The sequence below is a fragment of the Parus major genome, chromosome 5 (assembly GCF_001522545.3).
Source record: "Parus major isolate Abel chromosome 5, Parus_major1.1, whole genome shotgun sequence".
Lineage (NCBI taxonomy): Eukaryota > Metazoa > Chordata > Aves > Passeriformes > Paridae > Parus > Parus major.
In genome coordinates, this window is record NC_031774.1 from 36,969,019 (window position 1) to 36,984,382 (window position 15,364).

Genomic DNA, 15,364 nt, shown 5'->3' on the forward strand with positions numbered 1-15,364 from the left:
TGATGCGTTTTGCCTGACTGAGTCAGTCAGTGTACTGCAAACATGTGGTTTGTAAACAGAGATATCCTTGCAGTTTAACTAAGCAAAGTTGATTCAGGCTGTATCATGACATGTAGTTAATCCTTTCCTCCAGATGTATCTAATTACATAAATCCTTACCCAACACAATCACATTTGGTACTCTCTGTAGTGCTCTCACCTTTCACTTTGTAAAGGTCAAGAGAGGGAATTTCCACACATTTCTCCTATTAACAAACTGTTGTATAATTCTTAAATGGATGTTTTCCTGTTTATGACAATTTTCTGCAGAAGTATTCCTTGGAAATGAGAGGGAATTCCAGTGCAAGCAGGATCTCTAGACTCTAGAGACAGTTCTTGGCTTGCGGAAGAGGAGTGAAGGCACTTTGCTCTGCTTCAGCTACCTCTGAACTGTGGAGGACCAGGGTGGGAGGTGAGAGAGGGGTATGGGAGCATGATCTGCAAGAACAGTTTGAAGACTATTTTGCTATTTTTAATTTACAATGAGTTCGGTATGTTGTAAATTAAGTATGCAGCCAGGTCCTTTTTTTCAGCTGTACCCATCTGGTGTTAGAAGTAACTGAACATATATTTCAAATGTGTGTTGGATCAAAGCTAACTCACAATTCCCTTCTTCAAACAGTTTGGCAGTTGAGGTCAGCTCTGCCCTAACTTTACCCTCTCTAACCTCTGTATTAAACTTAGACATCTAAATAATTGGTAAAATAGTTCCAGATTGAGTTACTCAAGGCTGACAATGCACAAAGGAATAGTTTTTGCTCTTGGCAGATAATTCAAAGTGGTTCCTCCTAAACTTAGTCAGCACTTCTATAAATGGACTACATGAGTTCGTGTAATTTCCAAATAAATTGCAGTAGGCCTGTACAATAGCTGAGGAAGCCAGATCCTTGCTATTCCACTCCCTTCCCATCCCAATCTGCTGGCAGCAGCCAGCATACCACATCTCTGGCCTCAGGCAGCAGGAAAGCTACCAGAACTGCCCTCCTGCACCTCTCACAGGCTGTCACAAAAAGCCAGGCTGTGACTGCTGTAATTGGGAGTGCTCTGTGGTAGGGGCAGGGGACACCTCATGTTTTGCATCTGTTTCTTGTCTCTTCCAGGGAAAGAGCAGCAGGCTTGTTGAGTGGAGATTGCTCTCTGAATTTGGGAGGGGACTAAGTGAATTTTGCTGTAGTAATAGTTTTATGTAAACAGATTATTGCATTTTCTTTTTCTTTATGTTTAAGATCTAAAATTATATTTAACAGGAAGATTCAATGTTTATAACTAATACTATAATTTTAGTTATTCTAGTGGTTCTGTAGTAGTTATTCCTGGACTCCTGGCTACATTAGCAGTAGAGAAAAGAGTGGGTAGAGAGAGGTTGCAGTCTTGAAAGGAAAGCTGATAATGAAAAAAATGTTTCATCAAGATAAGGGAGAAAAACAGGACCTAGGGTAGTAGTCTTCAGGAAAGTCGTGAATGATCCTGCTAAATTTTTGAGGAAACCCAACTTTGGCCACAGAATTAAAGAACCCTGATGAATTACGCTTTGTGAGTTCAGCTCAGAACCATTGCTTTGGTATGTACTTCATTCAATTTGCAGGGCTTATTTTCCAAATATAAAGACAATTATCAAGACAAAAAAAAACCCCAACTCTTCGAATTAAGGCAAAATTTTAAAAAGTAAGAAAAAACAAAACCAAGGCATCTATGACTCACAATTCTCTTGGCTTAATAACCCAAATCAATTTTGAAACATAATTTTGCTTCTTTCCAATCTCTGCTTAATGCCTATAAGTGCTCTATGTTGAAACAAGAAGAGCAAAAAATATATTGGTGCCTGTAGTGTTTGAGACAAATAGTGAATACAACTTTCTCTCCTGAGTACTAGTTACTAAACTGTTTTTGGGGCCATGAAACACACAAAAAAATTAGCTCCTGTGCATACATGTATATGTATATATACATATAGCTGACAAATACACATACTGGTATGCTCAGGTTTTTATGTGGTAATCTTTACAAGTCTTCAAGTCAGTCTTAACTGTGCAACATGCATAAAAGATCATCTGTACAGTTACTGAGACAGTGGTACTTTGTACAAAACATTAGCTCTATCATATGAGCTGTCCTACAAAACAAGCAGATATTAATAAATTTGACCCCAAAAAAATCTTCCATGGGAAAGAATTTTTTTCTTCTCTGACTTTGGCAGCATCTGTGATTTGTTCAAGTACTTTACTGTCTGCAAATGAAGCAAGAATGAAGTAGATCCATGAGTCATTCTCTGTTTAGAATCAATACATCCAACAGAGGTCTTATTTGTCATGCTGTGACAGTTCATCAATTCTGCCTCTGACCACCTCTTGTCTTACCACTCAACAAAGCAGTCAGACGTGTTTGTTCATTTGCTCTCAGCCTTCTCCATCTCTTTTTTTTTCCTGCCTTCTAATGGTGGTTCAAGTCTGCATTTCCATTATAACAAAACATTTGTCCGGTTGCTCAAGATTGGAGAGATTTTTATCTTTGCAATATGTGTTTCATGCTTTAGACCTGTACTTTCATTTCCTGTAAGTATTCCACAAACCGTAAAGATGAAGATTTTTGGTGTTTTCACTGAAAATCACCTTCACCATCTGTATAACATGATCTTAGAAGAGAAAGAAGTTCAAGCAGTAAGGGGTACTCTTGAAACTTCTCCCATTTATAGTGTTAGAGATTCATGATTGAAATATTCAGCATTGCATCCATATCTCATCTGGGGGTTCCTTGGGTATTCCAGCAGAAGAACTCAGTTCTTCTCTGAAGACACATCTCAGAGATCAATATCAATCTGCTGAAATCTTCCCGGTCTCCTTCTATATTGGGGCCATCCTAAAATAGCACAGATCAAGCTCAAGAATTTTGGTCACCAGATGCAGAAGAAGAAGGCTGTTAAGCTTCCCAGGAGAGGTGAAGGAGATAGACTCAGTTGCCAGTGAAATCCAGAGGGAAGGCTTGGCCTGCAAGTTCTTCTATCCCTGCAGCTCTTCTGAAACCTAGCAGTTCCTGATTGTGGCTAAAAGAGAAATAAAAGAACATTTTATATATTCAGCTTTGTATATTTATACACTGTAAGTGAAGATGTGTTGGACATCAGTCTGTCAGAGGTTCCAGAAGTACTCCTACAGCTGGTTGGCATGGATGCCTCTACTGAGGAAATGCCTGCATTGCCTGCGCACCTTGAGCCACCAAGTCTGGCTCTTCCCATAACGGTATGCTCCAATGTCCCTCACTGCTTCTGCCACACTGGGACAGGAGAGTAGGGGGCAGATGAGACATCTTAAGAAGGGAAGCACAAAGTCTGACTGGCTATTTGTGAATACAGGGGAAACTTTTTCAAAAGTTAAAAATTCCCAACATTGTGAAGTGGAGGACGGGAAGCTGACAGGATTCCCTGAATAAATGCCTCATCAGTTGGCTGTAAGCAATAATCCTTCCTTTCAGAGATTTCCACTCTAGTTTTGCATTTCCTGGTGAGAATAGAGCCGGAGAAATTGATCAAGTTAAATAAATCTGACAATCAGGCAATTAGACAGGTTCTGCATGTTACTTTCTCTCAGAGTCAGATTCTTCCTGGTGTTGCCTCCCATTACTGTTGGCAACCTTTTTTTTCTGGCTGTAATACAAATAAAACCCATATGGTTAAATGAATTATCTCTGTTGGTTTCTATCTGGTATTTATGATTTTTACCTTTGTATTTGATGATAATAGCAAATAAAAAGTTAATATAAGTATAGGAGCACCCAAGCATACCTTTTTTTTTAAATTAGTGAATTTGCATTACATCTTTCATAATAAGGTTCTTCTAATCACTAGGAATGTAAGCTTGAAATTCAGCAGGGCAGTGAGCCTGCCTTGATGCATCATTCATGTCCCAGTGAACTTGGTAACTGTAGCACACGGGTTGGTTGTTGTATGTTGTAGAGGAGTGCTGCTAAAATCTATGTGATTAAGTCAAATGAGCATGTCTTCTCAACTGGATCAGTTTCTATCTCACTGTTTTCACTTGTCCCTTAGAAACCACAACACAGGGGTTTTCTTTGTGCAGCTCAACTGCTTAATGAAATCATGGAATTGTTTTCAGTGTGGCAGTAAGAAGTGTGCTGGACCTCAAATTGGAAACCTGGTCTTTAGGGAACTGAGCTGCTTCTTTAGAAGTGATTCTCATATGAAAAGTCTCTATAGTAGTGAGAAGCTACGGGAAGCAGGCCAGAAAATATGAAGGCTGGGTTACTATAGGCCAATTCTCCGTAAGAATAAATATTTAATTTGAGTGTGAGAAGTGCATCGTAGGTAATCCTCAGGACAATGATTGTGTTCATTCATGTACACCTGGATTTATTTATATATTTGAAAAGCAACCAGTTTTGGTTCACATTTGGCTTTTACGTTTAATGTGCTATTTCTAATAAAAGTAGGAAGAAAAACATATTTGAAAGTTGTGTTACCTGAAGGCGAAAGGGGGCAACGTAACAAAAGCCTAAAGTCCATTTGGATTTATTTATGAAGCTCTGAAAGCCTGAGTTTTTTGAACAGTATGTTATTCCTAGGGATCTCTACATATTGATATGATGTTTAATGATCAAACAATCCATTAAGGTGCATTTGTTGTTTTTTTTCTCTAGCTGCATTCTATTTGTAAAGCAGGATTGGAAGAGACATTTATATATAAGTAAATATATTTAAATTGAGATTATTAAATTATTATAACCTGCAATGAAATTTAAAACTCAAGTTAAAGTAATTTTATTTTTTTTTTAAATCTAGACTCATAGGAAATCAAGTACAATTGTCCACAGCTTTTAATCTAAATCTCTTCGTAAACTGATTGTTTTGTGTTGTCTGGGCCATGGAGATAGGAACTCCTATTTGAATCTAGGAGACAATTTCACCAGAATTCAAATTCCATTCTGCGGATGACAATCATGCTGGCAGTATTCTTGCTTAAAACCAATTCACAAGAATTCCCGCTTCAAACTGAACTTCTGAAAAATGGTAGAAACTCTTCTTACCCAAAATACTGTTGCCCATTAGAGGTGACATTCTGTATCAAACACTTCTTAATGCAAACCTCACCTTTTGCCAGTATTGATTTTGTACATCAGATACAGACATGGAAGAGGCTATCCAAATTCTACTTTTTACTTATTTTGTTTAAGGGTACATTTGTGCACTTCTTCCAAGTAAGGGAGGGGAAATGAGGCAAGGCAAAAAAAACAAGAGTCAAAATAAAATAGTCCCCATGCTAATTCAGACTTAAACCTTTATCTGTGGTATTAATCTAAATTAGATCAAATTAGATTAAACTAATACGTTTACTTGTGTTAATATAAAGAGATCTCATTCAGATACCTGTCACTTCTCTGAGGACTGCTACCAGAACTGTGCCATTAAGCTGGTATTGTACATGCTGAGACTTGTAAACAATTTTGCTGCTTGGTATCCTGTGAGGAACAGGGGTGATATAGTAACAAAACCAGTACCAAGGACATAATAAGATAACTATGGCTACCTTTGCTGCTGCTGTTCTTCAAGTTTTCAGGAAAGTAACTGTTATACAATAGAAATCTTCACTCCTGTCCTCCAAGAAAAAAGCCTAAATCAAGATCTTAAAAATTAATACTTGCAAACCAGTAGATGAAGAAACAACCTTATAAAACATCATTTGTGTTGGTGTTCTCATTTTTCTGTACATTCCATAAAATAAACATTCAGATCTTCTATTCTGTAATTATTGTTTCCTAAATATGATCCCCCAAAATTACATTTTAAAATCACTTTGAATGTTTTATCTCTGGCCTTGTAAGTGTTTGCCCCATATCATTGTTAGGAAACCTTTTTTTAATGAGAAATTCTTTATTTCAAGTATTTTATATATTTCCTTCTAATCTTTACATGCATCTACTGATTTTTCTTTTCCTCACAGAGATACTAGCTTGTGATGCTGTTTCTTCCTGATTTATTTTTCACTGGTCAGTTCTTTAATTACCTGAATAGTTCTTTTCACAGTCCTAGCTGGAAATATGCACTGAATTACAGTGAGTCAGAAGCTAAAGAGGTTGTCAAAATTATGTAAACACTAGGTACTCTATCTTCCAACCAGTTTTGTGAAGTATTAACTCCTTTTTCTAATTTTTCTGAATAGTTTCTACCATTTCCAGCAGTTCTATTGTCCTGTCTTTGCACAATGCTTCCTGTAGTGACTGTCAAAACTGGACCTGTGCTTCTGTCATATTGTTGATACCAACATACCTCTTTGATAAATCAGCATAGTGATGCTTATGTCTGTCCTTACTGTCCAGCATTTATCCATTCACCTGCTCTCTCCTATGAGTGGGAAAAAAGAAAGCAGTGAGTTGACAGTAACATTTCTTCTGCCTCTAATATTTTGAATTTTTGAGTCTTGAGCTTTCAAGGAGTCAAGTTGACATGGCTGAGCAAGCTGTGTTGTGTGTACCTTAAGCTCTCTAGCAGCAGCACAAAGCCAGTTCACTTCCACAAGTTCTGCAGTAGTTGTTACTCAGAAGTTGTTCCTGACTTATGTGGATACCAGTGTGGGAAGATCAACCTTGCTGATGCCTTCTCTCCTTGTTTATTTCCTAATTGTGTGATACTTTGGTAAACTAGGTAGGGCTTACATTGTACACTTAAAAAAAAATAAAGTAGTGTAAGTATGATGCAGGTGTTTGTTAGAGCTGTGGTTCTCTGGAGTTTTGGCTTCTACACTCAGTGCAAGCTTAAGAAAAGTACAGTGGAATACCTATTTCTTGAATACTACCTATACTACTGATTGATTGATTGATTGATTGATAGAAATTTTCTTCCACCACAGCCCTAAGTTGCCACACATTTGAATAAATAAAATGAAGTAGTAGTTAGAGGGTTGCAAGTAATCATAGAGCAGAACCAGGCAGTCTTAATGATGTTGATTTGATGTTGATTTACTATGCTTCTTAAGAGGGGTAGCTACCTGGGCTTATCTAACATTAATGTCCCTATGCTGCTTTCATCATCAGAAGTCATGATGTCTCTGTAAAACACTGTGCTGTTTAAATCTGTTTATGTGAAATGGCCATAAGTCTCAATAGTGAGAGGAAGTGTCTTAAAGAATGGGAGGGTTTTGACATTTTCTTTTCTAGTTTGTATGTATGTATCTGCATATCATGCCTTAAACAGTGAAATATCTTAACTTTCCATTGAATGGGCATTCCCAAATGGGCTTTCAGAAATTTGAATGCTATAGGTTAGGGATTTCTTTTTTGTCATCCCACCCACTCTCATTTCCACAAGCCTATTTAGTCCACCAGCCTAGTTAACATAACCAGTAATATAAAACACAGTTTTAACCATTTACTATATGATAAATTTGGTAAACAAAACGCTTCTGAAATTATAGTTCTGTCTTGAGCACTGATGTTCAGCCCTGGCTGCTCCAGAGTTCTGTGTCTTTGGCAGGGAAATGGACAAAAGAGGGAAAGATGCAACATAATTCCTCAAAAGTGCTGGCTGATACAGTCATATAGACACCTGGAAACTGTAATTCTGAGTCCCCAAGCCAAAAGTTGCTTTAAAACATAGAACCTTTTATGAAATAGGGCTGGGGCTTGGGAATGGCTCTTGTTTGAGTTCTGTTGCCCAAACCTTTCTGGTGCTCATATTTTCATATTCTCAAGCTTGTTTCTCTTGACAAGGGGAAAAAAATGGCTAAATATACAAAGTTTTTCGTATAACCAGTTGTTCCCAGGAGGCTGAGCCTTTAGACAAATGGCAAATATCATCTATAATTAATTGGTGGGAGCTGACAGTATTATCTACTTGTCAAATTGCTGTATCTTTTGAGTAAAAAAACAATACTTCAGATTAAACAGTGGCTTGCCCAGTGTCCAGCTGCTGAGTTTTGCAGACTGCTACTTACATGAAAAGCATCAAAGTACAAAAATTAGATCTTGTGGACTTTAGCTATCATGATGGGCTTTCAGACTTCCACTACCTAGGATCTCCAGGCATGGACACTGCTGGCAGTGTTACTGGTATTAAAATGGCATGAGTCTGCAAGGATGCACAATAATCCTTGTGTGTAAGATAAACAATGCTGACCCACACATTTGACATCAGCTGCATTACATTGCATCAGATTTTTGTTGGTTTTGTAGGAACACTGAGTTTATTGCCCAGGTAAGCCTTGGTCCAGCTGAGGCAGTTGAACCTCTGCTTCGTGGTACTGGCAGTGCAAGGTGTACTGATGGATATGAAAATCCCCTGGGTTTTTTCAGTCTGGTAAATACCAGTTATGCTCCTAGCAATATTAAACAGATTCCATCCTAGGTTCCTCCTTGCTGAAAGCCTTGGTTTCATGATTGGCCCAGGACAGAGAGGTCTGACTCTGACCATGTGGCTGCTCATCCATCTCAGACCTTCATGCTTTAGTTTGCTTCTGCTAATTTTTGTACTTTTGAGGAAGAACATTTTATATTTTCTCTTTCATATTAAACAAAATTTTCCTCTTTCTGATCTTCACAGAGAAATCACCACTCATTTCAGTAGTGTTTGTTAAAGCATTTATATGTGTGAAGAGCTGCAAAGGTTATTGTTGGAACAATCGTTTCCAAAGGCATATAAAAGTTTTGAAGATAACCTCTGTATAATAATCTGTAGCAGGCAACTGGAAAATAGTACTACTGAGAAAAAGCAGAAAGGCATTGTGAAAATTGTGTTATAGACATTTGCTGCATGCTGTACTCTGATGCTTTTTTTCAGCTGCAGGTTGTTAATTTACTGATGTTTCCTTGGTTATCATATCATTCTACCTGAATGTCTGTTGTCCTGTGAGCTTAGATATAGTCCTTACGTTGAAGTATTTGTGGAACTGTCAAGTTTATTAAAATGTAGGATACCTCTGCAGAAGCATAGGTTTAACATACCATAACAGCATCATGCCTGTGCCTGCTCTAACAGTGATTCCCCAGCTGCTGCAGGACCTTTCCTCAAAGGACAAAAGTACTGTCTGGGACTTTTTGAACCACAGATAGGACACAAGGAAAACACTTAACATCACACTAGGTCAATCACGCTGTACAGACATCTGCATAGGACAGTGGTGCGAGCTGAATTGTTCGTACCTTTTAAACTGTCAGTTTCAGTCTTACAAAGCTGATTTCAGTCCTGCACCGAGTTATTTCCTATCTATGGAAAGGATCAGTCAAGCTTGTGCTTTCATTTTCATAGCATCCCATTACCACTGCCACCACCACCACCTAGAGATCATGCTTATATTTTGGATTTTCGGTACTTAAATATAGTTTCTGACCCACTCTGAAAATCTTGAGACTGGCGCAGCTCCATTGGGCTCACAAATGTTCCTTTTTAATAGATACATTGTTTCTAGTTCATTCCAATGGCTAAATTTTTACATTGTTTCTAAAATGAAACATGTAAGAGAAACTCCTTTATTTCCTTAAGCCTTTGTATATAGTGTTGTGATAATAGTAGAAAAGCAAGAGTATCAATACAATTGCAAAGACTGGATTTCCAGTGAAGAAGGCAGACCCCTGAGCCAAGTGGGAACACTGGATTGTGCAGGAGCTCCTGGTGTCTTGGTACACATTTGGTACCAGTCAGTTTGGACCTGGCTGCAAAAGCATTTTCAATCTCTAAATACAAACTTAGTCTGCAAGTAGCACAGCTATCACTAAGCAAACTGAGGCTACCGTACCATCCTCAATCTATATTAAATCAACTTGTGAATCTGCTTCTGTGGTTTAGTTTTTGTGCCCAATCAATAACCTGCCTTTGATTAATAGTGTTGACTGTTAAGAGTAAAGGCTAACATCTAAAAATGAACTGCAAATTTTAATGAATTGTGATAGGGAGTTATGACATATCTCTAGTGAATGTGTCAAGAGAGGATAAGTCAATTCCAGGTGCAGAGTCAATGCAGACAGGTTAAAACATGTTAAACATTGTGTGATTGCTGTCATTGAGGTGTGAAGGGTTGTCACTGGTAGGGTTTTGCATGATGATGTGTTACATCAATCTAAATAGTCTTACTGTAACACTGGACACAAATATTCCCAAGAATATTGTTTTGGCATATTCTCAGTATTGCAGAGATCCCTGGTGTTGTAAGGGATAATTCCCAACAGTTAGCTGCTGACTGTCTAAAGAGCAGAAAGTAAACCAGCCTGATTAATCTCAGTGACTGTTACTTACTCATCCATCACTGCTTTCCCTTTGAAGTAGCTACTCTCTTGCTAGTCAGTGACAGATAAACTCCAGAGAGATCAAGAAATGTGTATACTGCCCCTGTATTTAAGAGGACTTGAGACTAATTTACATTGTGTCATCAATAATAATGTAGAGAGTATAAGAAGCATTTGTATTTGGTGCTGTGGTAATGATATTGAATGTGGTTTGGTGAAAAATTACCAGGCTCAGTGGGAAAATCCAACCTTTTTGCAAGCAGCATACATGCTTTCCCTAAGTAACTGGCTGTCCTGTAGGAAAAAACTCTGGCTTCTCATCATATCTCTCTCCTATGTGTGGTACTAAAGTAAACAGGTTTTTCTTGAGCTTATTGTCTTGATCTACAGTATGGAAAAAGGTAACCAAAAATGGTGAAACTCTTAATTCAAATAAATGTACTCATGACAGAAATTCATTTATAGAATCACTGAATGTCCTGAGTTGGAAGGAACCTACAAGGATCATCAAAGTCCCAACTTCTGGTCCTGCGCAGGACACCCCAAGAACTGCACCATGTCCCTGACAGTGCTGTCCAAATGCTTGTTGAACTCTGTCAGGCTTGGTGACATGACCACTTCCCTGGTTAGCCTGTTCCAGTGCTCAAGCACCCTCTGGGTTAAGAAGCTTTTCCCAATGTCCAATCTAAACCTCTCCTTACCCAGTTTCAGGCCATTCCCTTGGGTCCTGTCACTGCTCACCAAAGAGATCAGTGCCTGCCCCTCTACTTCCCCCCCTGCCTCAAGGAAGTTGTAATTGCAGTGAGGTTTCCCCTCAGTCTCCTCCAGGATGAACAGACCAAGTGACCTCTGTGCTGCTCATAGGTCTTCCTGTCCAGCTCCTTCACCATCTTCATTGCTTTCCTTTGGATGCTATCCAACAGCTTAATGTCTTTTTTATATTATGACACCCAAAACTATACCCAGGACTTAAGGTGAGGCCACACCAGTGAAGAGTGAAGTGGGACAATCACCTCTTTTGACTGGCTCCAATTGCTGGCTAAACTTTGGAGACAATGATCATGCTCAGCCCTGCCTGACAGTAATGGCAGCTCTGAACCTGTGGTCTGTGTTGGGGTTTCTTCTGCAGTTTCACTGCTTTGTTTGGGTGGGAGGCAGCACTAACAACAGGTGAAAATAACAATAATAGAGCAGTTTGTTGTTCTTATTAGGAGATAACCTTCAGGTGAGTTTTGCTTTTAAATGGCAGTTAGTGAACCCAAATGTTTAAGCAATGTCAAACATGATTTATTCATAAAAAATGTGATTTAAATATTTTTGGTGATTACTTCTTCATGCTATGTGTGTATATAGGTGAGTCACCTTTTGCTGAATCACTGAGTGGTGTGCCTCCCAGCAGCAGTGTGTAGGGATTTCCCATTTCACAAGTGGGAATCTACCAGTAGTACCTAATGAGAAAGGCTGTCCTACCTCAACCTAACCTTTGAAACTGGGGACACATGTCACAGCATGATCTTGTGATCAGAAAGGGACTGGCAGTGAAGTCTTAGGAAATCTGTACCCTGCTCTGCTCATAGTTCCTTGTATGAGTTAGAGTAATTAATCTATCTTCCTTGTGCTCCATTATACACTCATCCAACTTCTGGAAATACTAGATTAATAAAATACCCTTGACTTTTTAAATGAGAGATCACTACTGCTGTTTCTGTACTAATACCATTATGTTCAGTTAGTTTCCTCTGTGACTGAAGCAAGTGTTAGTGTGTCTCACATCTTCCTTTCTTGAGAAGCAGCTAGGCATCAGGGTAGACTCACTCAGGAAACCCCCCGTGTAAGTTCTGTGACTCCCTGTAGACCACCTCCATTAAGTGCCCAAGCCTAAAGTGAGAGAAAGGGTTCTTTAGTAAAGTTGTGTCAGATAAGGGGGGTGTGCAGAACAAAGTTATTTTTATCTTATGAAAACAAAAATAATTTCTTTCTTCTGTATTTTACTTATTATGAAAGTTAGGTAATCTCTGTGTTAAGTAGAGGAGGGGCAGTGGGTTGTTATGGATGCTAAATGTGGGAAAGCAGGCAGGGAGCACAGTGTCTGTGGGAAACCAAGTCACATAACTTTCACAGACTGGTCTGAGAAGTGTGGCCTGGGAAATCATAAGTAGGAATCAAAACAATCCTTAGAGATAGAAGACAACCTTGCAGGTGGTGTTTGTCACCTTGTTTTCTTGCAAGAGAAGGTCAAGGGGTGTTGTTCCCGACTGACCAATGATGGTGATGTAATGACCAATGAGAGTTTTACCTTTTTGGACCTTCTCAGACCTGTCTATAAAAGATCTGGAATAGTAAAACTTGCTCACTTGTGCAACCCAGAAGAGAGTCCATGTCGTGTTTCGCCATTCCCAATATAGAGCAACAGGTTGTAATGCAAGCAGGAGTTTCAAAATTTTAAAATGCTGACTCTCTTTAATTTTACTGCATTTTAAGCCTGGTTTGAGTTTTTCCATTGCTGTAGCAATTTATACCAACCTCTCAATTTTCTCCCAGAAGCACTTCACACTAGAAAACCTCATATGTTAATATTATGGACAAGAAAGTCCATGTGACTAATAGGTACAAAGTGCCGCTAGTTATAACCTCCAGAAAGGCATTAGGCAACATTAGGCAAAAAGAAAAAGCATTTTCATTTGGAATTTGTAAGGATTTGCTAAAGTTATTAATGGTTATTATTTCTTCACTGTTGACTTCAGCACATGAAAATGTCTGCAGATGCAGTAGCTACATTCCTAACTTTTATTAGCTTTAGTGGACTCAGATTACCCAACTTAATTCTCCTTTGGTATTTGAATCCAGCTATTTGCAGGACTGCTTCAGTGCGTGAGAAGTTATTGCATTTGGTCTTCTCCTGCTCACATTATGCTTTGTTTGCTTTAACGAGGAAAAAGTAGATTGTACACGTGTAGCCATTACCCAGTGTGATCTCCTGGAAGCAGGAAGTCAGTTCCAATAGGTACTGTTAGGCATTTGTGCTTTTCATTAGCACCAAGCTCCTATATCTGTATGAAAACAGAGCCTTTAGTCCCTCAGAATCAATACTGGCAACAGCAACTTATAGCTCAGCAGTTAAAATTAATGTTGAAAATCTTCTGGCTTCATCTCTCAGATCTCAGATCCAGATTCATGGCATAGCTAATTTGAGCCATCTGCAGGTCCTTTCCTGTGAAGGACAGTTCCACACTTCCTGTCCTCACGACCTCCAGCAATGTGTTCCCATCAGTCACTGAACCTTTGACTTAAGTCAGTCTATTGGGTTGCTGCAAGCTCAACCCTATAAAAAAGTCTTTTGTTGGATCAGTGAGCTTGTGTGTAGTTGTGATACAGATCTGATGCAACAGAAGCAGTGAGATTGTGCAGCTTGAGAGAAGACTGAATGGGGCCACCCCTTCCTCCTGGTACTTGCAGGTAAATGAAACTAAATGCATTGTAAAAAGGCACACAAGAGTTACATGAACAATTCTTTCTAGCCTCTGAATCAAAAACAAATGATACCAAAAAATGAGAAGGATCACAAATAGGAGGAAAGGTGGGGAAAGAACAAGAGAAGGAAATGGGCAATAGAAGATATTAAAGAGAGAAAAAGTAACAAGGAAGAGGGAAGTAGCAAGAAAAGCAGGAAGGATTAAAGAATTATCAAGCGATTGTATGTTGGCAAATAGTGGCAGCAAATGCAGGTAAAAATTAGGAAATAGCATTCCCTGGTGATTGATACGTACTGTCCTTGTCTTTCAAATATGATAGATGCATCAATCTCAAGAAACAAAAAAACTTCTGTTTCTCTGTGTCAAACTGAAATGTCATTGTTTTGTGAGCAGTCCACAGTAATAACCTGGATGCTGAAAGCCAGAACCTTTGTCCTCCCTGAGCTCGGTCTGGGTGAAGCAGGGAGGGAAAGTCCCAAGCACAAGTGCCTCTCCAAGAAGCACTTATTGCAGAACAGGCACAGCCCTAAGAGACGGCTGAAAAATCCCTCTGAAGTGAGTTTACCACCTCAGTATGTTGGTGCACAAGTGGATGGCTAGTCCATATGTGGTTTCCATAAAACCTTATTCCCAAAGTCATGGATGTCCATGACCTGCTGCTCACCGCCTCCCCATAGGGCCGCCTGGGCCGTGCAGGTCTCCAGCTCCAGCAGGTGGGGCAGGAGAGGGCTGTGCTCAGGGCTGCTGGTGCTCCATGGTAGAAGTGGGTATCACTTAAATCCCAGCGTGATTCACTTCTCTCTGACTTGGAACTCCTGACATCTCCATAAAGCTCTGCCCGAGGTCATTCATGTCATTTGAACTGCAAGAGCTGGAGTATTAAAAGCACTATATTTTCTGTGTGGTTGAGGGCAGCTTCCTTCAATGAATTGGCTTGTTATTTCTTTTTTTACTTTGTGATTAGGGAATTAAATTAGTTATCTGCTTAATTCGCATTGCAGTTAAGAACTATAAAACAAGAGTTGTCTAGAAGTCCTTCTAGGTGAGACACACATGAAAGTATTCCCTGTCACTCTGTTTTTACAGCTAAGAAAATCTTTGGGTTTGCTTTGTTTTCTGTAGCTGTTTGATGCTGTCAACTGCTTGGCAAAAGAGAATGCCCGGTTGCTTGTGCTGGGCCGCAAACATATGCTGATGAACTCTTCAAACTGGAAAAGAGAAATTATGAAGGAGATGCAGAATAAGGCAGACTTCTTCTTTGCTGAAAATATGTAAGTTGAAGAAAATGGCTCAATATGATAAAGACCAACACCTGATTTATGTGCATTTTGCTCTAGTTTTTAATACCATTACTAGTATCTCTGTCTGTGTGTGTGAAAAGAAACATATCCTTAGCTATACTTGCTTTAAAAGTACATAAAAAGTTGCATTATGAAGACTTCCATCACTTAGAATCATATTGACAGCTGTATGGTTTATTAGGATTTATGACTGATAAAACCGGTGCCAAGAGCACAGTGCCCTGAACTTAAAAGAATTTCTGATAGCATCAGTGTGCAGTTGTGGTCTGCTCCTGTGTGGGGGTACACCGTTGAGTTTTAGCAGTTTTGTTCCACATAACACAGTAT

At 39.1% G+C, this 15,364-nt stretch overlaps 1 protein-coding gene across 2 annotated transcripts in view; it reads left to right on the forward strand.

Annotated features, from left to right (window-relative positions):
• PRORP (protein only RNase P catalytic subunit) overlaps positions 1 to 15,364 on the forward strand; it is a 37,480-nt gene that overhangs the window by 19,001 nt on the left and 3,115 nt on the right. For both annotated transcript variants that reach the window (XM_015631490.2, XM_015631491.2), the window contains exon 6: positions 14,859 to 15,007. In XM_015631490.2, the coding sequence (XP_015486976.1) occupies positions 14,859 to 15,007 (149 nt within the window). The remainder of the gene's footprint in view (positions 1 to 14,858; positions 15,008 to 15,364) is intronic.